Genomic DNA, 23,014 nt, shown 5'->3' with positions numbered 1-23,014 from the left:
ATCTCACATTGCTTGAGGAATTTCTCTGTGTGGGGAGGGAAAGCCAGGACCCAGATCTCTTCAGAAGTATGGGTGAGGAATATCACGCATGGAAGCAAGATTGGAACCTTTAGAGGTAAAAGAAGTGCTTTGGCTTGTATACAATGCGCAGGTGTGGAATGTGTTTGTGGCTCAGTATATAAGAGGAAGGAATTTGCCAGAAAGGGGCCAGCCACACAAGGAAGGAGCTTTTTTACTAGCAATGAATGAATAAAGCTTGTTTGAAACTGTGACACTGGTGCCTGGTGAAATTACCTAACCAAGAAAACGAATGACAGGGAGAATCCCTGACTTCTATCAGCAGCCATCATGTTAGCCTTAACTTGCAGCGTGAGTTAATAAAAGGAACTGAGTTGCCTAACTACTATGCCTAACTTGCCTAACTACTATGGGATACTTGGAAATGTGAAAACAAGGAATGTCTACTTGAGCCTAATGAAAATGTTTATGCAATTTACGTGGGATGAAGCATGTGAATATTTATTTAAGTGAGCCTTGCAAATAAGTACAAAATGTTTACCTGCGCACAAACTGCTAGTCTGCTCATGCTAGATTTGGGGTTAGCAGGAATGGGGTCAAACCAATTAAGAGTGTGGTGAGAGTGGCAGCAGCTACTCCCTTGCTAAAGATTGGGTATTCATCCTACCATCTTTAAAGCCTTAACATATACAAGTTTACTCAGCCGTAAGTCCATTTAAGTTAAATAGGATCTATTCCCAAGTGTGCATAGTATCAAACATTTAGTGATCCCAAGTGCACATAGGATTGCAGTCTTTGTACTAAAAGGTCTATTTAAAACACATTTTTCTTTATTTCAGAGAGGTCAGATAGAATAAGTAGCTTCAGTTTGCAAAAACAATGCAAATGTGTGGATAGCCCAAATTGGAATAAAGGATTCCTGCTGTCTCTAGCAGAAAAGCAGGCAAAACAAACAACTTTGCAAGATGAAAAATGGCTTTTTAACTCTTTATGACTATCTTTAAATGAATTAATTCTCTCCTGCAAAATGTGCACGTTTTCCCCCAGCACAGTGAGGTTGGTTTGCATCCTCTTAACTTAAATAAAATTGTTGAAGTTTCTACCCTGTATGTAATGCATAAAACTATAGTTAGCCCCACCAGTAGCTGTCCTCGCTCCTGTACAGTGGTGGGTTTTATTTATGTATTTTTGCAAAGAAATTCTGGAATTCCTGGAGACCAGAGGAGACAGGCTATTCTCTTATTGTAATTATCAGAAATCTAGAGGTGGGAGTGGAAGGCTGAATGACATTACATCCAACCCAAAGGCCTAGGAGAGGAATATTTGTAGCTGCATGAACAACAGCCTAACCTCACCCTGCAGCAATTAACTGCCATTGGTGAGTAGAGAAGGGAATTTAATCATTTGGGAACATGGCCAATGAAAGAATATTTTTATGGACCTGTTTATAAAAACTTCTGTTCCTTTCGTGACTACTTGTCACAGCAAGCAATAGTTCTAGCCAGTGAGAGCAGGAATTGCTCATCTTGCATTTTGCTGCTGCTTCCATGGATTTTATATTACCTATAATTTTCCAGTTTTAATACACCCCCATGTATGCAGTGCTAACTTGTAAAAGAAAATGGAGAGAGGTTATCGTTTCAATTTGTTATACGCACCACCAAACTTGGATTTGTTTCTCTTTCCCCCTTTCTCTGCCCCTGAGTTGCCTGGATAAGGAAAACGACTGCCAATTAGAACAAATTATGTAACTTACCTTGACAGGAAACAGGGAATAGTTTTCTTGGTGGCAGAGTTAGGAACTGCTTGCACTTATATTCTACAGCATAAAGTACATTGAGATGGGGAGTCAAGGTAGATCGCTTATTGGAATGATTGTCCAATCATTCAGAACTGCTTTTAACCCATTGGTTTAGGGAGAGAAAAGGGTGGGAGCATATGACTGAGGGGCAAAGAAAGAAGTAGCTCTGTAAAGTAGATATTACTTGTAAAAACGCTCCCTTTGTTTTCTTAAAATTTGTATCGCCATGCATTATATGCACCATGGACTGAGGCTGATATTGGAGGCAGGAAGTGTACAGTTGTCCCTCGTCAACCATGGGTTTGCCAGTCGCGGATTTATCTGCAACTGGCAAATTCACCCCCCTTGCCAACCGCGGCTTGAGTAACTGCGGTTGGCGCCATTTAAAATAAATTCAGCCATTTTTTGACTGATTTCTAGGGTCATGGGGTCAGTCTAAGGGTCAGGGGTCATTTATGGGGGTCAGGGTGATTTGGTGGGCTCAGGCTGGTTTTAGGGGGTCATTTACGGGGGTCAAGGAATCTCTTCCAGGGGTCAGGGGGGATTTTTTTAACCATTTTGGGCGGTGGATTTTAGGCACTTCGGCACTCTCGATTCACTTTACCCTCTGTTTACAATGTAATCCTATGCCTCGCCAACAAAGAGAGTTTCCAGGAACAGAACCCTCACAGTTGGCGAGGGACAACTGAATTGTAACTGGGAAATTAGGGTATTTAGCTTAAGAAGGCTTAAAGGGGTGGATTTGCTACAAATTCACCTTAAGGAAGAATGATGTTGCACGTTTATTGTTATTCAGTGTTATGCATAATTAGTCCCAGTTACCTTGTCACCTTTGATTAAAGATTTTGTCTGGATATTAGGACACTTCTTAGTAAGCAATCCCTGGCTGTCAAAATCCCACGTGAATGGATGTGAGAAACTAGGTACGTGAGGATGTTGCTAGCAATACATTTCGGCCGGCTCCCAGGAGCACACACACCTCCCCCCCATTGCCAGGCTTGGAGATCTCACTCTTGACATGCTCAGGAGCCTCACAGCATTGTGAGCTTTCTGTTTATGGCACATGGGGACAGGTCGCTTAGTTGACAGTGGGCCAGTTGCCCCTAGATTTGGCTCCTAGCAAGGAAATTGGAAAGGGGAGCAGATGCACGCCCTCCCCGTCTGGGATACCCTAAGTAGATCCCAGAAGCTAACTTTCTGCCAAGGTCAATCTGCACGCAGAGTGAACTGCTTCACCATCCCCTCCTTTTGCAAAGGATAGCAGCAGTCTAAAGTGCCAATTAACTCAGCAGGAAGAATGTGGATAAAGCTCATATAGGTAAATCTCCCCCCTCACAAAAAGAGGTTGAGTCAGCGATAAGAATTTAGAAATGCACCCATTAAAAGTACTGATTGGATTATTGGACCCTCCGTTGAGGCAGATTTCCTCTTCTCATGTCTATATATTCTATTTTCATGATAAAAGCCATGGCGTGCCTCAGCAATTCCCACATTGTTACAGAAGGGAAGAGTGACCAGCAACAATGGAATCCTTGCTGGTTCCACCAAACACACCTACTTAACAAAAAAAAAAAAGGCAATTGGAATGTCCCCCCAGGATATGTTTTTGGGTATGTGCTCGCTTTGGCAGCACATATACTAAATTGTTTTGGGGTATATGAAGTCCCAATTTCATGATCCAATGTGCTTTTTGTGTGCCATGCATCTTGGAGTCACCAGCTGCTGCTTGGGCGATTTACTGTTCACAGGCCACACCAGGCTGTGTTCAGTTCTTCGTGCCACCCTTTAGATTGGCTTTCATGCCCAGCCTGATCTGCCCAGTCTTCCTCGTCAACAGAGGAAGCACCCTCATGGATTCACCTCTATCAACTAATCCCTCCAACCTCCTCGCCCCTGACAAAGCTGTCCCTGAGGAATGAGGTCCCTCGGTGGTCCCAGGAGCCTTGAGGTCCCTTTGTCCAGATTAGGTGATATGAGCGTTTGCCCCTCACTAGGCCCAACATTATCCCTGTTCTTTTTTTCTAAATCCAACTGCCTCCTTCTCTAAGAGCCTCTTTCTCTTGCCTGCCTGGTAATTTATACAATTAGAACTTTAAGCTAAAACACCTCATTGCAGCTAAATGTATCTTTAGTAGTAATATTGCTTTAACCACACATTTCTTTCTGCTGTACCCCTCCCTACAATAAACACTTTCTTTTGATTTTGAAACTTAAATCTTGTCTCAGTCCAGTCATTCCCTGGGTCTATAACTATGCACAAATTTAAATCTGACGTGAAACTGTCCTTTCTGAGCTAATTTCCCCACACAAGTCCGAACATAGGTTTAGGGTTGTTCACCAATCACACCGGGCCAGTTTCATTAACAAGGAGGAGAGACTGGAAGGACTTGGACAGTATAAGGAATAAAGCAGGCATCCCCAAACTGCGGCCCTCCAGATGTTGCTGAACTACAATTCCCATCACCCCCAGCTGCAATGTATTGTGGCTGGGATGATGGGAATTGTAGTTCAGCAACATCTGGAGGGCCGCAGTTTGGGGATGCCTGGAATAAAGTAAGCCCTGACATTAACAGTGATAGCAGCAGTAATGCAAATAATGCTTGCTTGGTTACATGCCAAAAAGATGGCTAGGTAAGCCTTTGGTCACCACATTTTTATATTTGCCTGTATCCCTTATCAAAGTATTAAAAAGCAGCTATGATATTCTTATGACAAATATTTATATACCACTTATGAGGGCAACTCTGTGATACCATAGATATCTTGTTAGCTGAGAAGGTAGTTTCTTTTATGTGCCTCACATTCATTATTTTCAGGAAACTGGCTCATTGGAAGATAAAACATGCTGAAGTAATGATTTTCTGGCAATAACCAATGGGATTTTTTTTTCTTATAGCAAATGGTAGAGAATGTAACTATCTGGAGGAGGCTATACTGTGTGTTAAGAGGTGGCAAGCTTCTCTGTTACTATGCACCCGAAGAAATTGACGCTAAAGTGGAGACGGCTTTGACTGTTTCTGTCAACAAGGTAAGTTATGGTATTGGTGATTCGACAGAAGTCATTTAAATTGTAGTCTCCTGCTGAAGGTGGGTTGCTGTCTGAAATGGGATGCTTGTTTTGTTACATGCTATTGAGGCATGTTGAGTATGGGCATCAGGGACAATGCCATGCAGAAGGCTGAGGATATTTTGTCAGGAACTGGAACCAAGCAAGTCCCAAACTCAAGCAACACTTCTTGAAGTAGGCACTAAGTCATCATTTGAATTGCTGCAGTAAAAGCAACTTGCATCAGACTATAAAAGTGATTTTAATGGCAGGGAAGAGAGCAAGTAAAGAGAAGGGTAAAATTATTTAGCCAAACTGGCCTGGGCCAATTCTAAAACAGCAATGGCCCCCCCACTACCTGAGTTTTCAACCGGATGTTCTAAGCCCTGGTTCACACTTTGATGAAATGTAAAAATGGTCTGCAGGGGCATTGCCTTGTTTAATATTATTGCTTCAAAATGCAATTGGGAATGTTATTGCTTCAAAACACAAACCAAAGTACATGATCTAATGGTGATCTGGTATCCTTCACAACATGGGCTTTGTGCCTGCACAATTGTCTCTGCAGAAAGATTCCAAGCTCCTCAGAGCACTCTGGAACTCTGTCCTTCACGTGTGAAGCACTCTTGGTATCTTTGGCAGCAGAGCACTTTCCAGCACAGTTCCTTCTTGACTGCCTTTGTGGACAGTTCCCTCAGGTTCTCACTCCTCCTACTTGGTTCCTCGGGGGAAAGGTTTACGGTTTGATTATTAGTTTTCCACAATCTTGGGCTGTTTTCCTGGCAATTCTTTGCCCAGCATTTCAATTCTGTGGCTAATAGACTCTAAAAAGAATTTCAAGCACTGCTTATCCTGACATGGAGCCCTTCTTTCATCGGGCACCATCTTTGTTTGCTCTGTCTTGGGGAAGACCACAATACCCACACTTGTCTGTCCTTTTCAAAACAGACTCAAAAGAGCAGGGAGTTAAGTTTGAGGGCCTCCCTGTCCAAGCGGGTCCTACGCCTGTCAACTCTAATGCTGTGCTCTCCTTCATTGTTGGCTCCGTCTATGTTGGAGTCGGGCTCGACTCCATCGACTTAATCCACCACTATCACAGAAGCTACCGTCAAGAAACCCCATGATGTTTCCAAGGATGGCCATAAGCATCACAAGAAGCGGGAGCACCAGGAGGAGGATTCCTCCTTTGAATCAAAACACTGAAAGATATCTTGTCGACGTTGACTCAAATTGCATTTCAATCTGTCTCTTCAACTCTTACACCAACACTGGCACGACCATCGACTTCAATATCTGCTTCGATGTCAAGCCACCCGTCACTCTTGTCGCAACCCGGTCAACCTTCACCAATATTGACACTGAATGGTTTCAGGACACCATCTCTATCGATTGTCCAAGCCATCCCTGTACATTTGTCCTCCTTCTTGCCGGAGATTGTCGAACTAGCTTCAATAGCCCGTCATTGATACCGATACTGACCTCAGTGCCTGCATCACAGTTGAGCTCTGCTGATGTCGGAACTTCATTAATGCTGTTGACTTTACCAGCCTCATCTGGACATGAACGTTTCAAGGAAGTGCCCACTTTTCGACTACCATCCTGACGCCTGTCCTGGGATGTAACTTCCTGTCGATACCGAAGGATTACCCTCTCTTCCAAGACATTCTAGTTTCTCCACTTAATGACTCCATCTGGCTCTGCATTCAAAGGCTTCTCTCTCCATGGCCTCATCATTGATGATAATAGCTCTGGTGCTTTGGAAATTCCCCAAACACCATCAGCTTCCCCAGTGCAAACAACCCCTGTGTGTTTCCAATCTCACCATCATGTTCAGCCCTGGAAAGAAAGGCTTCACTTTTTACTCCCTGCTTACTCACCTTACCATAAGCAGCTGAATTACTGGAGCATCCCTGGGGCCCTGAACCTGGGCTATGTCAGAAGGCTGGGGAGATTTAAATACCTTTCATATGTTCCTTTCCCATCTCTGCCATATGACTATGAAGAATTCAGGCTCTGGAAATTCAAAAGATTTAAACCAACCACTGCATCTCAAAGCCCTCTATCCCAGGCTACATCAGTTGCTTCTTTCAAATGGTCCCCAAGACCTTCCTGTGCTACAACCGATACCACAACCATATATATGAGAGACAAAATTGAGGACCTCCCCTTTAATGGGGCAGGCCTCTTTATGAGTTCCAAAATAGAACTCATAACTATGGAATGTATGAAGTAGTCGAGATTCATGGGTAAGAAGTTTTACATCTGCCTCTACTCAATCTTACTCTCAGAAGTTTTGATAAACTCAGATACCAATACAGTCATTCTGATCACAGAGTTAGCAGAAAGTCCTACCAGTACACCCCCAAGCGCTCTTTCTTACACAAGAATAAACAGCAACAAAAGAGCAAACACCAGGACCAGCCCAAGCAGAGTGTTTGACTCTCTGGTCCCCCTGCCTATTGCCATTTGTTTTCCCATAAGACTAGCAACTTTCCTTCCAGCTTGTTGTCTTCCAGCGCTTGGATGCTGAGTATCATCTCTACTGGCTACGCCATAGAATCCCATACCTCTCCTCCTTTCCTAGGGGTGAAACACACTCTGGTAACTTCTATGTTGCTAGCAGAAGTTCAAGAACGTTTGTCCAAAGGGGTGATAGAACCTGTTTCACGGAAGGACCAATGGGCAGAGTTCTGTTCCAGGTACTTCCAAGTACCCAAAAGAGATGGAGGCCTCCAGCCAATATTAGACCTACGTTTCATGAACAAGTTCATCCATATAAAGAAGTTCCAAATGCTAACTCTCCAGCAGCTCATTCCGCTCTTAGCAGTGGGAGAATGGCTTGCCATCTTGGACCTCAAAGATGCCTACTTCCATGTGGGGTTTCATCCAAGGCACAGGCAGTAACTCCGGTTCACCATGAGGGACTAGGCTTACCAATATACAGTCCTTCTGTTAAGTCTCTCCATGGCACCACGCATCTTCACAAAGTGAGCAAGCATGATCATTGCCCACCTCCGGACAGAGGGTGTGGCTATCTTCCTATACTTAGACAGCTGGCTGATCACATCTCAGGACAAAATACTACTTGCCAATCACATATGGATGGTGCTCACACTGTTAGAACAGCTGGGCATCCAGGTGAATTTCAAAAAGTTCTTCCTGGTTCCTCAGAAGTCTCTGACATACATAGGCTCCATTCTAGACCCAAATTTGAAACTAGCTTTCCTGCCAGAGGAAAAATGGCTCTCAATACTACATACAATCCATTCTTTCTGGACCAGTCCCATTCAGGGGACTCGGTCCATCTTGGGCCTGATACTCTTGGGTCTGGTGTTTTGCATGGCAACTGTTCATCAGGCCAGGCTACGCAGCCGGTGCCTCCAGTTATGGCTTCTCTCAAAATTCAGACCCAATGTGGACAGCTAACACCTGCAGCTTCTACTGCCACCACCAGTACTGGACTCTCTACTATGGTGGACTCCACCAGAGAATCTCATGAAGTGAATCCCATTCCAGCCTCCTATTGCCACCCTTACAATGGATGCCTCCCTGCAAGGATGGGGTACTCATTGTGCAGGACTTCAAGCACAGGGTTTCTGGAACTGCCAACAATCGCTCCTCCATATAAAAGTCATAGAACTCATGGCCATTTTCCTGGCCCTGAAGTCTTTCCTGTTGATACTGAATGGGAAAGTGATCCAAGTCATACTGGACAACACAACTGCAATTACGTACATAAACAGGCAGGGTGTCATAGTCTCCAGATCCTTGTGTGACCTATCCATCAAGCTGTGAGACTGGTGCCTAAACCATTACATTTATCCACTAGCCCTTCACATCAAAGGCACTGACAACATTCTGGCAGACAATCCTGCCAACACAAATGGGAGTTCAACCACGACTTCCTTTTCAATCTTTTCTGACACTGGTGGACTCCCCAATCAACTCTTTGCAACTCTTCTCAACAGGAAGTGCCCCCTCTTCTGCTCAAGAGAGGCACTGAGGAGATGCCTTTCAAATCCCCTGGAACATGCATCTCTACCACCTCTTTCCACCCTTTTCTCTCCTGTTAGGAGTTGTAAGCAAAATCCTACAAGAGCAGACAAAATGCATACTATGCACACCATGGTGGCCGAGGCAGCAGTGGTTCCCCCTCATCTTGCACTTCTCTTGGGGCCTTCACCTCTACCAGTGGGTGGACTGCCTTTCACAAAATGGGGGTAAGATCTTCCACCACAGCCTACGAACATTGAACATGTCGGCCTGGAGGGTGAACTTGCTCCATGAGAGGAAAGCTTCCACCAGACGAACCTACTCTTGTAAGTGGAAAAGATGTGTAAACTACTCAACGTCTAAAGGCTTCGAACCAACTACTGCCTCTGTATGCCATGTCCTACTATACTTGACCTCCTTAATATGCTCAGGACTTTCCAACTAATCCATTAAGGTCTGTATGGGCTCTTTGGAGGAAGAGTGGGATATAAACATGTAAATATAAATAAATGTGTTAGCCTTTCCTACAATTCACACAGGTTGGAACTCTTGTGCTCCCACTCTGACTGCAAAAAGGGCTTTTTCCACCAGTCAAAAAGCCAGTTGAACCCTAGAACCTCTCCCTAGTACACTCCACTCTTATGGAGGCCCCCTTTTGAACCTTTATCCATGGATTCTGCTTTCTTACCTAAAGTGGATTCCAATTTCCATATTAACCAAAACTTTATCCTTCCTACATTTTTCATGAACCCTGTCTCCCCGCCTAGAACAATCCCTCCATTCCTTAAATGTTCAGAGAGAAGTCCTTTTTCTACCTACACAGGACCAAAGACTTTAGAAAGTTCAACAGACTCTTCTTTGCCTTCGAAGGTGTAAACAAGGGCCAACCTATTTCTCAGCGAAGACTTCCCAAATGGCTAGTCCAACTGATATCCATCTGTTATGACAGACAAGGCGTTAAACCTCCTAGCACTATCAAAGCCCATTCCACTAGGGCTGTAACCACCTCTGCTGCCCATCTGTCTGGCATTGGTTTTTCCAAGATAAGGAAAGTTGCTACCTGGTTTTCCAATTTGCCTTTGTTGAACATTACATCTTAGACATCTGATCTGTGGCTGAGGCTAGTTTTAGGCAGGCTGTTCTAAAGCAAGTTCTCTAACAACACATCCTCAGACCCTCTTCCTTACTAGGAGAGCTCATTAATCGCCCATGTGGTGAAGGATATCAAATCACCATTAAGATAAACAGGTTGCTTACCTGTAACTTTTGATCCTTTTTGTGATCCAGTATCTTTCACATCACCCACCCAGCCTCCCTGCTTTTCGGATTTATCTCCCTCCCTTACCTTATTAATCTTGCAAAGTCCTCCTTCAAACAGTGGCCGTTCAGGCCCTGAACTGGGAAACTCTCACCACTGAAGATACTGAGTGCACTCTGTGCGTGAAGGGCGGAGCTTCCGAGCACTTTAAGGAGCTTGGAATCCTTCTGCAGGGACTGTTACGCAGGCGCAAAGCCCACAATGTGAATGATACCAAATCATCAAAAGTTACAGGTAAGCAACCTTTTTTTTATTTCTGTAACTAGGAAAGCTAGTAAACAATCCAGGGTTTATGATAGATGAATGATTGGAAATACACCTCTTGGAATTGTAATACCTATATCAAACCAGTTGCAAAAAATAAAAATAGGGCTGCTCTCCTGACCATAAAAGCTGGATAGGAGGGAGCAAACCCAGCTGTTGTTGTTGTTGTTGTTGTTGTCTGGGCCCATGGGTAAAATCCAAGTAGCCCAGTTCTTCTACCTGGGTCCAAACCTATGCAGGATGAAAATAGCCATCTTTATCAAAGAGTTCTGTGGCTATAGGGGCTGGGGAAGGACAGAGCTACTGCAGTACTGAGGGCTGCCACTTTACTGCTCATGTGATGCGCCATGGGATATCTGGAAGAGCTAGCTCCATTTTTTACAGTACTGGAGTGTGCGAGAGCTTGATTGTTTGGGGGTTGGGTACGTAGACCCAAACAAGAGTTGTGGTCATCTAGGAGGCATGAGGTAGGAGCATGTCTTTCCTCCAGCCCACCCTCTCATGGTTGTGTGAACAAGCCTTCTGTTTTGAAATCAATGCTGAGAAGATCAACCTCTTTAATAGCCTGAAATTTAAATGATTTCCTTTTTGGTGCAACTCTCTTTAGTCTAGACTTACCCAAAGCTAGTTATATAATACAATAAAACTGATTCTTCCTAATGTGATCAGTAGTTACATTTGGATTATTAAACTATTGCATCAGCCAAAGGCCATAGCAGAAAACAAAAATACATAATGCATAACAAACAACATTTTAAAATAAGCAGAATATAACCAAATCACATTACATTCAGTGGAAGAAACCATGGCAAACTATGACTCCATTTAAATTACAAATATTTACAACTCTCTTTGCATTAGCTGCAGAGCTCAACTGTCAAAGAAACTACTACCCTAGTGATTTTTAGGTCCTTGCCACTCAAGCAATACAATTTTTGCTGTTTTGGTCAATAGAGGATTCTCCCCACCTCCCAGCTCCAGAAATTTCATTCCAATATCTGCATATAAAATGAAATAATGAAGAAGATTCTCCACCATCCCCTTATGGATAAGTGCACAATTCCTAGTTCACCATAGGTCCAGTTCACACACTTGGCAGCAGCCAGCAGGTACTGGAAGGTTGATATTCTAAGCCCTGCTCAGAATTATCTTGCAGATATGGGAGGGTCTTCCCTGCTACTTCTTTCCACACAGTTCTCAAACCATTTGGATAAAGGAATAGCTATGGAGAGAACTATGCAGTTGGCCATAATAATCTTGTATTCAAACTGTTTCCAAGTGGTGCATAAAGAAGTTGCAGGGAAGCAGCTCCCATTTTACTGCCAGGCAACTGAGTAGGGCCTGAGAGTAGCGGCTTTCCTGCACCCAAGATGCCATTAAATGAAAGTCTCTGATCCAAGGGTGATTTGGAAATTAATAAACCATGAACTGATGAACATCTTAAACAAAGTTTAATCCAAGGCGCAAATAAATGGTTTGGTTGCCATCAAGTCTTGCAGAGCACTTAATCCAGATTTAATTAAAAGGCATGGCATCCAACATCTCCTTGGATATTGGTTCAGTCTGAGAGCATCCAATATGATCAGTGTTACATAGTCAGAGGTGGGTACAATATTTTTCCAAACGACTGGGGGGACTTGCAGTCTAGCCACCTAGCTTTGGCAATACAGGCAAACCTCAATCCTCATGGGTGTTCTGTTCCTCACCAACTGCCATGAGCAGGGGCGTAACTACCATTAGGCAAGGGGAGGCGGCTGCCTGGGGGCCCCCACACCTCAAGGGGCCCCCCAGAGGCAAGTCACATGTGAAGTGAGTGTGTGTGTATCAGCGAGGGGCCCATTTTAAAATTTTGTCTCTGGGCCCACTCCAGCCTCGTTACGCCCCTGGCCATGAGTAACAAGGCATTGTGCCTATAGAAAACAAGGGGTTAGGTTCCTGGGTGGAGGGAAAACAGCAAAAAAATCATACTGCACTGTTCTCTGTGGGGTCGTCTTGTGCCCAGCATGCCCCCAAACCGTGAAATGCCTTCCAAACCTGTGAAAATGGGCAAAACCTGGCAGGAAAATGGTGGGGACTACTGCACCATGCTCTACACGGTCTCCTTGTAACCAGAAATGCCCCCCCCCCAAAAAAAATTGCAGGGGAGGGGAAATGCCCTTTTAAAAAGATGAGCCACAAAATGACTCCTGGTTACAAATGTTTACAAGATGGTGGTCAGAAGTTACCTCCACGGTCACTTCCATCCCTCTAGGAACCATGGATATGTGGGTTTTAACCCTTTAATATCCTCATATAACGAAATCGAAATTGATACCTGAATGAATCGGGTATCAGACATCTGTGGATATACAAAAACGCAGATGGTGAGTCCACGAATAGCAAGGTTTCACTGTATATTTAAAATCTGTGTTTTGCTAGTAAGGTTGTGGGCACTTTAAATAGAATGCTTAATATGCAGTTCCTTGGATACATCCCATCTGTTGCATTATGTATTACTGTTTCGGAAGCATATCAACCGATTTACTGAATCTGGCATTTTCTATCACTTAAATAATCAAATGAGGTATAAAATCTCTCTTGTGAGAATCCTTTTTGTTTTCTAAATGCATTTGTGGCACAAGATACATAGCAAACACTAAATGAACTTATGTCATAAGGTTGCTTGAAGTTCTAACCTGTCAAATGTAAATCTATTTGACTTAATTTTATACTGGTATCTATGGTTACCTGCATTAATAGGACACAGCATTTATGGATGAATTACTTAATCTCCTATTTTTAGAATGAAAAATTTAAATGAGCAAATTAATCAGATATGCTACAAACAGCTGTGTTTGTATTTCCAACAGCTCCTCCAGTAATGCCTCTTTAAAAATATAGCCTCTCAAGAATGTTTTGCAGATTTTCAAAGACTGTCAGCCCTAGGGGTTTTTCCCCCCACGACAATATATGTAACTTACTTTTTATAGTTACAGATTTAATCTTTGGCTGGTGTGAGTTGACATGCAGTAGAAAAGGGGATATGTGGATATGTGTTTGAAGTGAAATGCGATAAAATAAGAACCGAGAAGCCTTCTGCTTATATTACTAGTATGATTTTAGTTTATAGATGAGTTGGGTTTAACGCCTGTCTTCCCATGCTGAACAAGTTGATGCTTTATTTTTTGTTCTTGAAAATGAGGATGAGGTGAATTATCAAACATTTTGGTATTTTTCTGATAAGGATTAGACTTGGTCCTGTTCAGTTCAATGTTGGCATATTACACTGATATTCTGGGATGACGGGCACATATAACTGTGTGTGAGACTTTCTAATGCGCCACCAGAGGCCCTGGTGGTGCAGTGGTAAAACTGCCGCCCTGTAACCAGAAGGTTACAAGTTCGATCCTGACCAGGGGCTCAAGGTTGACTCAGCCTTCCATCGCTCAAGGTTGACTCAGCCTTCCATCCTTCTGAGGTCGGTAAAATGAGTACCCAGAATGTTGGGGGCAATATTGGGGGCAATATGCTAAATCATTGTAAACTGCTTAGAGAGCTCCGGCTATAAAGCGGTATATAAATGTAAGTGCTATTGCTATTGCTAATTTTATAATGCGTCACTACAAGCATGTGTCACTTTAAACATAATAGTTCAGTAAGCATAGGTTTTTAAAAGCAAATGTTTAACTGAATTTAATGTTAACCTGGATGTATAGAAGCTCCTTTCCTGTAAAAGGACCCTGTCAAGTGGGCAGAGGCCAATTGCACAAGGTCTACACCCAATTTCTACCAATTCCCCCTTTCTTCTGTACCTTTTCACCCATTCAGAGGGTTCCCTGACCTCAGAAGTAGCTGGGGGCGGCGGGGTGGTGGTGCAAAGAAATGTAGGCAGGGCTTGGGAGAAACCTCACTGTGTCAGCAGAGTTCCTCTTGTGCTTCTCTGGACCTAACTGCATCTATTTACCTTTTTTGATTTAGTTTTTCTTGGATTTATATTAGTCTTAATTAACTATGATCATATATCAGCTTTTTATCATATTACAAAGTGTTATTGGTTGAAAATGAAGGGCACTCGTATATTTTTTAAAAACTGTAATTGGTTTCACGATGTACTTCTAAAAGTCACAGGGATTTTGGTTACATCAATCCAGTTGAATTTTGCTAGATTAAAGAGCTCCAATTTCTCCATTGCTCTTCCCATGTAGAATTAGAATGCCTGTGGACAGTCCAGATGATAAACTGGTTTCAGTGGCTGACTAATCCTGACTAGTGCAGTACATGCATTAGGAGGGTCTGTGGGGATCCACTGGGAGTCCTCATGCAGTTCACCTGCGCCCATGCTGTTGGGCTACAGGGCTAGTATTCCTGAGTGCTGCTTGCGCTCCAGAAGCACTCTGTACGTGTGGAAACATGTCGCTGAGGATCAGCGGTGTGTTTCTGCGCTTACTGAGTCCTTCTGGGGTGCAAGCAATGCTCAGGAATGTTAGCCCTCTTGTGCAACAGCGTGAGTGCTGCGAGAGCGCTCCCAGCAGATCCTCCTGCCACGTACGCTTCATTAGTCAGGATGTTAGCCAGTTGTCCTTAAAACATACAAGACCTGGAGACCTAGTTCAAAGATGTGCCAATGAGTTGTTGGGAAAGTAGTTTAGGTTTATTTGGGAAGTTTGCCAGCACCATAGGCTTCAATCAGTTCAGCAATAGAGATCACTTTATTGCCAGTCAACTACTTCTTTTACCCCATTGCTGTAATTAGGGGATGTGAAACATGCCTTTATTCTCTGAAATGAAGCAGTTGAAGTAGCAATCCCGTTTAATGGCATCTGAGCGACTGTTTTCCACCACTGTGCTTTAGACAAGCGATATAACTTTAGAATAATGAGCTATGTTCCATATTCTTACTGTGATGTAAATCTGGAATTATTTTTGTTCTACAACAGTCTTTGGACTGGATAACAGCCTAGCTGGGCCTATCAAGTAGCCTATGACTTTTCTTTTAATTCAAAGTTGTACTGCTTTATGTGTATAGCAACATATTAATATTGCATTCCTCCTTTCGTATAATGTTCAGGAAACCAAAATTCGTGCTGTGGCTAAAGATACCCAGAACAAAACTCTGAACTTTTCTATTATCAACCCTGAAGGTGGGGAAGTTGTGACTCATATTTTTGCAGCTGAAAGTCGGGAAGATCTTTACAAGTGGATGGAAGCTTTCTGGCAGCACTTCTATGACTTCAGTAAGTAGCTGCATCTGCTCTTGTACAAGGGCAACTGTGTAAGTTCAAAGAAGGCACTCAACATTTTGAACTGACATGGTGGAACAACACTGTCACTTGCAAGGAGAAAAAGAAGCCTCCAGTACTTTGGGTAGTGTATTCTGCAGAGGGAGAATAAGGCATGTTTTAAATGTCCATCATTTGATCCTCCATTGCTTTATACTCTTCATATTTTGGGAGCTCAGAGGAATATTAGAAACTTCCCTTTAGTAAAGCAGGATGGGATAAAAGTCAGGTACTTATTTGTGAAACTCAAATATTGTAGCGAATTGTGCTGCTTAGTAAAGCCTTTTAGTGATTTTGATACTTTCCTCCTTCTGTGCTCCCTTGGAGTCACTGGCAATATTAATTAATTATTATTATTAATTTTGTCAGAACTCAAATATGTGGAAGAAATAGCATTAATCTATAAAATAATAAAGGTGAGGTTTGGTCATGCTCTGAGAATTAATTATCAAAATCCCATATTAAAAATCAGAGCTTGCTTTGCAACCACAGATGCCAAAGGCATGCATAATTGTTTATAAACTGCCCTGGGCCAAATTGGGAGGGGCGGTATAAAAATGCAATCAATCAATTAAAATAAAAAATAATATTTGTCTGAAATATTATGGCAATATTGAGCACTGATCAGCTCAGATGCAATCTGGAGGAACTGTGAACATTGTTATACAGTATTTATACCACAATTGCCTGATACTGGGCAGTAGTGTTGTGAACTGCCTATAACTCTGGTAGTATATTTTAAAAGTACAGTGTTCTTCTGAGTTCTGCTCATTGTCTTCTGATTTCCTCTCAGGTCAGTGGAAACATAGTTGTGAGGAATTCATGAAAATTGACATTATGTCTCCACGGAAACCACCATTGTTTTTGGCAAAAGAGGCTTCTTCAGTCTACCAGGATATGAGTAAGTTGGAGATGGCAAAATATTGGAACCAACATGGGGCAAATCCTGCTGGGCATCTTTTACCTAATCTCTGTGGAGGCTGAATCAGTTTCTGATCTGGCATAACTCCCATTGGCTAACATTCTGTGCAGCCTTACAAGAGCAATGCAAGAGCCTTGTCCTTATAAGAAGTGTCTAAACTAAGTGCCTGTGAAGATTGCTTCACAGTGCTGAGTGGGGTTAGGGGGAAGCAATGTTTACTTCTCTCCCTTCCCTGCAAGAGTCGTTTTTGTGTCCACGAATATATCCATGAGAGTCGCACAGCCTTCAGAGACACATTCTTGGATGCAATAAGGGCTTTTGTGGAGAGGGGAGAGAAGCAGAACTTGTTTGCCCACCCAGAGCTTCAAAGCAAGTGAGTTTAGTTGCTCCTTGTGAACTTGGAGCTCTTACTCCAGTCTTGCAAGGCTGTGCAGCATGTTGGCTATTGTTTTCAACAATGCCTGTGCAGAATAGGTGCCATTGTCTGTTTTCAAATGCTTTTCTTTTATTGATGTGATAGGGAAAAAATCATTAATTTTGAATGACGGAGTGAAAACATATTTGACCAAACTGATTGAGAAATTAATCTAGGGTTGCTGGAAAGTTTGCCATGGTCAGCTTTCTTTCTCAGTGATCACAGGAGAAGTAATTCAGAGCTGATGGGTTAAAAAATCTTGCATAGCTTTCAGAACAGACCTAGAGTCAACCCTGCACACTTGGCTATATATTGTATGGTAAAACATTTCTTGGAGCATATAATTTCAGAATATAGGTGGGAAATTTTAATTTTTCAAAAGTCGTCCTTATTTAGAACAAATAACAACAACGAGAGAGAGAGAGAGAAGTTGTAGCCTAGCCGCCTTCCTGATGAGCTCTGTGATGAGAGTTCTGTGTGTAGGGTTTTTTAAAAAACACCAATGAACATTCAAATATGCATAAACACCCCTGAAGTCTAACAATCTCAAAAGGACTGTACTGCATGATTATGCTAGACATGTATATCCATGCACAGATCATATTATACTGACCATAGGGGCCTTGGCTGAAATATTCCAATTGCCCAACTAGTAGAGATGCTCTTATAATGTTATAAAAATTGTTCAGTTGATTACTGGTGCATTAAGCAGTCCGGAAGCAGAATAACATTTGATCTATGTCTTAAGTGGTCAAAAAGTAAATCAACAGCCAAATGTAACTTGTGAAGACACAGCTCGAATACTGTATTATACTTTTTAAAGAAACAGGTTAATAAACTACAATTATGCTCATCAAAATGAAAAGAATGTCCTGATGTGTAATGTTGTTCGATATAAATCTCATATCTTGGTCAATCTTAAGAATTCAGTAAACTTGTGGATCTTTATTCATAAGTTTACCTTTCTCCTGCTGCTTTTACAAGGTGAAGTACTGACAGTAATTTAACTGGATTCCATTTAACAAAGCCTATTGTACAGTGGGCAGAAAAATATAATTAGTAGGATTATGGAGTGTGTGTGTGTGTGTGTGTGTGTGTGTGCACGCTTCAGTTTGTCATGGTATAGTTGCAATCTAAAACAGCAATTGCCACTGCTGCCGATCATTCAGGAGTGTATTTTTCCTATAAAGGTGTGCAGTTTTATCATCATTGCTTGGGTGATAGTTTAAGCATATGGGTCAGTTTTGTAGCTAAGTATCAGTTTAATACGAATTCTATGTTATCTTAAAATATTATAGGTATTGATTCCCCAGTAAAATGTGAAGGATTAATTGAAATAGTGCAACAAAGAATTGAAGAAACCAATGGGGCGTTCCTGATCAACCAGCAAGAAGAATGTGCACTACCTTTATGGGCTGCAATGTTTGATGGTACTCACCAGATGCTTGTACAGAAAAGCAAACTTCTAGGAGCAAACAGAGAGACTGTAAATCTTAATGAAGGAAAAGGCAAAAAAAGAAGAGCACCTCTTCCACCATCTGATAAGCCACCTCACACCTCCGTAGCACAGACACCCTCGGATCAGCAGGGGAAGGAAAATCTCTGGAATAATTCTCCTCTCATATCTAAAAATTCTTCTGATTCCAAGCTGTCTTCCGTACCTCCCTTACAGAGACCGACTGCAGCTCCTCGTAAACCAACTTCGTGTCAGAAAAGTACCATCACTGATAATGAAAATCCTGTCCCTTTAGCTACGAAGTGTGTCCCTGCTGATAAGCCTGTTCCTGCTCCTAGGCAGAGATCAGTCAAAGAGGTGCTTGATCCTAGATCCTGTTTGCAGTCACAGGTGCCGTACTGATGTTTGGCTTTGCTCAGAAAGTGAGACAGATGTTTCTTTAGCTATGGTTTCACTTTTATTTTTGTACTCGAAATTTCCCCACAGAGTTCCTGTGGTACTGGAAATGTATATCCCCCACCCCGCAACATACAGTACAGGTGGTTGAGATTATAGCAGAGATTTTTTTAAAATTAAAAATAAAACTTGTTTTCTTCTCAATTTCTGTTTTTCTCATCACTGTCAAAATGTAAGCAGATTCTTTTGAGAATATGCAAATCAGTGACTGTTTATTTAAAGGCTGGAGAACTCTTTTGATAGGCTCACATTATTCTTGTCTTTAAACCATTTGTACGATCTTCTGTAACGTAGTCATATTTAACTCATGCCTTTCCCCCTGACTATGTTTCAGATAGGCTCCTCTTTTCAGCAGGCATCCTGAAGTGAACAATTTCTTCCAGAATTAACCATGGCTGCTTGCCCCCTTGGCGAGTTCTTTTCCTTGCCCTGATGCTGCTCTTTTGCACTTGCCTTTTTTCTCTAGCTCAGCCTCAACTCCTGAATGGAGTTGCTGGATATTTGCAGTGTGTTTTCAAAGTGTACTGTGTGTATCTCTTGAGATTTGAGGTCCCTATGGGGAGGCCTGCAAGGGGGGGATCTAATTCCTTAACCTTTCTGAAATGAATAGCTCTTTCCCAGTGTTCATTATATCCTATTCCCCTAGGGGCCTTCCATTACAATTCTGCTCTGTCAAGGATTACCAAATTTTGGAGTTGGAATTATCTGATAAATTAAGTGTATGCATGCATAGCCTTGTGGCTCTTGATAAAAACTTTTAGAATTTTATAGAAAATGTTTAGCACAGTGAACATGCATCATTTAGAACTGATTTAATTACCAGGTGTTTTCTATTTCCTAGTTTTATTTGCCCAGCAGGAATAATAAATATGAGAACTGTATATGCATAAGTGGTAGATAAACTCAGTAGGCAGCACCTCAGCACTTAAGACTTAAGGCAGCAGATGCCACTCTGGACCACAAACACATTCTCCTTTATTTTTAAATGTAATTCTTTAATATCGGTGTGGCGGGGAAACAACCCTCTGTCTTTTAAGCTAATGATCCTCTACCAATCAACCTTAAAAATAAAATACTCTGTGTGTGTGTCTCTGTGTGTGTGTATCTCACACACAAACTTTCAAATAAAATTGACATTTCCTTAGGACAATCAGCTTAAACTGATACAAAATGACAGTGGTCATTATAGTTTGGACATATGTTTTTAAGGCCCTTTTCTCTCAAAAACCCCCCGCTCCTTTAAAATCCCAACATTTTTCGCTTCAAGAGTTTGAATTTCAGTAAGGAAATGATTGCTTACTAAACCTTTTGTTTAGTAAGAATGGTCTATAAGTATGTCTAATAATGGAATTCAAGATTTACTGGATGTGTTAACGTGATCTTTTAATGAAATCTGATCAGGTACGGTTTTAACCTGTATACTAGATTTTTATATTGTGAAGTTCTATGTGCAAGATACGTGATATAAGTTTGTAAGTTCTATAATCTCATGTTCACCTGTTTTCTTAGTGAAGCTGAATAAACATAATGTAGCAGAGGGTTAGTATGACGTTAATGCTCTCTAATCCCTTAATGAGTATAGTAGAATCCTTCTAATTGGCATATTTCTGTTAGCAGTAGGGAGTGCCAATTAAGCAATCTTCTCAATTTTAAGTCTCTCAGGAATATGCTGAGCTTATTGATATTTGCTTTTATTCCATGCCTTGAACTACAGATTAGCAATGTGCAAAGCATTCCAAATTCTTGCGTCTTTATTTGATTAGCAAGCTGCAATAGCACAGTGAAGCTCCATGAAATATGTCCATAGAGGAAGCCTTGCTTTAGCAAATGCAATTCTGACGCATTTGCAACTGTGACTGAACTTCCAAGGCAGCTCTTAGCCACAGAGCTTATCCTCTGAAGTTAATTATACTGTATTTTTATCCACATAGTCAAACTATTGTACTTCCTATCAGGGGGCCTATTTGTGTGCACTCTATAACAGAAATAGTACCAAATTCCTGGTGGTGGTGAGGAATCACTTTCTTCTTGGCTTCTAATGTACTGCCAGAATGTCAAAACATAGCTGAATTGGGTGGGAGATAATGCCATGTTCTTCTCATTTGACTAGTTAACACATGCACTGTCTGAGTACAGTAATTCCTTCCCAGACACTTCATCTACATGTTTAAATATTAGAGTGGAAAATCCCATTACTATATAGACATAGTAGTGCCTGTATGGTTAAGGTGAGGAGAAAAAAATATAACAAGGAATAATCTGGTGTGGTAAGGCGCAATTTATACAAAACTGTCCTCTGACAAGATGTGGCAGTGAGGACCTCTCTCGAATCCGGAGTTCTATACATGACAGTGACTGACTCCTATCTTTAAACATGGGAGTTTGGCTGCAGCACTGCAGGGAAAAACTGTGCAAATGCAGCCTGGATCAATGATTACTTTCTCCCTGTGGTGAAGTGGACAAAGGTGTGCACATGCTCAAGGCTCTTCGCATGTTGCGATTTCTCCCCAGTTAGTAATGGTCTGTACAGGTCAACAGAGAGCTCTGTGCCAGGAGCAACTTCCTCATGGAAAACAGTGCCAACATTGGCTCCAAGATGGCCTCTTATTTAGTCCTGCGAAAGGTGACCCATGTGCAAGAGAACTATTGTGGTATAATAGACATAATGTTTGACTGCAGGGGCCCAGCTTTGAATTGCTACCCAGTCATGAAGCTCACTGAGTGTGATCTTAAACCAGTCATTTTTTTCTTTCTTTCTCAACCTACCTTCGCAGGCTTGCCAAGGGAAAATGGGGTGATCCACAGGTATGCTGTCATAAAGTGTTTGGAGGAATCATGAAATAAAAATGTGATAGTATTAATCCAAACTAACAAGTTCTTATAGTGTAGCAAAGTTCCTAGAATGTTTTCTTCCTGATGGAGCAATTAGGAGAAGATTTACATATGATTGTACTTCACTCACAATCTCTTTCCTCAGTGACTTATTGCTTGATGATTCTCAGCTGAACATGTGAACTGCGTCCATAGAAAAGAACTGTGTTTTAGGTCTAGTGATATGAAAGCTTGTATGTAGGGTTTGGAATGTGCATCTGTGAATTTGTACTAATTGTAAGAACAGCAAGAAACTAAATGAAAGTGAAGATGGAGAGGGGAAATTGCATTAGTTGTGGAGTAGGATTTCCTTTGTCCTGTCTAAGAACTTAAAATGAATGAAGTAACATCTGATTGCTATTTGTAGCTATAAACTGTAAGTAATGCCTTGGGTACTGTGTTTACTTTTTATTACATAGGTGGTGTTAATATTTTTTTAGTGTTTTTAACATTAGCTTAATATGTTTACATTTTTTAATTTTGTTGGGGATTAATACAACTTCATCAGTTACTAAAGCTATGTGGTTACAGTTTGTACTTGAAATGACTAATAATCTAGTATATGTGTTGAGAAATGTATTGTGCTGCTAATTGTGGATTGTTTGTCGTGCTATGTCCTCCCCCCACCCCCAGAAAAATGGTTTGTAACAAATTGTAAAACTTAAAATATTGTATAGTTTGAGTTTGAATAGGTTATTAAACATCCCTGTTTGTTTCATGAGTGGTTATTCCATTGGCAACAGAGCGCGGCCAAGGCGATGATCTTTGTCTTGTAACTACTGTGTTGGCAAAGGAATCTTATTGGTTGGTAAAACTTCCCAGTCAATTCAGTTGGCCCAATAAAATGTATCATTTTGCTTTCTGTCTATCTAAAAAGTACCTTTTAAAAAATTCTAAATCATGCTTCCCTCACCATACAGGGAAGAATCTGCTAAGTGGATCACCTGGGCTAGAACTGAAGAGTAAACAATATGCTGGCCTGCTCTAACACCAAGGCGAAGATACAAAGTTATCCAGTAGTGAATGTTAATTACCTAATAGTCTGACTATAGCCATTATGGTACAAAAAAAAGAAATATTTGTATGTGTGGGTGCATCATATAAACTGATATTCATCTCTCTTCAGGGAGAACAGTATTATCTGGCTGTTCTGTTTTCTAAATTCTCCAAAATATGTAATATAATTTAACTATCTA

The 23,014-nt window shown here is 41.6% G+C and overlaps 2 protein-coding genes across 8 annotated transcripts in view; one reads left to right on the top strand and one right to left on the bottom strand.

Moving 5' to 3' along the window:
* RTKN2 (rhotekin 2) overlaps positions 1–22,534 on the top strand; it is a 50,676-nt gene extending 28,142 nt beyond the window's left edge. For all 7 annotated transcript variants that reach the window (XM_053308886.1, XM_053308883.1, XM_053308884.1 and 4 more), the window contains 4 exons: positions 4,716–4,847; positions 15,488–15,653; positions 16,492–16,599; positions 18,334–22,534. In XM_053308886.1, the coding sequence (XP_053164861.1) occupies positions 4,716–4,847; positions 15,488–15,653; positions 16,492–16,599; positions 18,334–18,893 (966 nt within the window). In that variant the 3' untranslated portion in view covers positions 18,894–22,534. The remainder of the gene's footprint in view (positions 1–4,715; positions 4,848–15,487; positions 15,654–16,491; positions 16,600–18,333) is intronic.
* Positions 1–23,014, bottom strand: part of ZNF365 (zinc finger protein 365) — a 124,018-nt gene that overhangs the window by 98,370 nt on the left and 2,634 nt on the right. The gene's annotated exons all lie outside the window — the stretch shown is intronic.

Source organism: Hemicordylus capensis, chromosome 3, assembly GCF_027244095.1.
Source record: "Hemicordylus capensis ecotype Gifberg chromosome 3, rHemCap1.1.pri, whole genome shotgun sequence".
NCBI classification, from domain to species: Eukaryota; Metazoa; Chordata; class Lepidosauria; order Squamata; family Cordylidae; genus Hemicordylus; species Hemicordylus capensis.
This window is presented reverse-complemented; position numbering and strand designations above follow the sequence as displayed.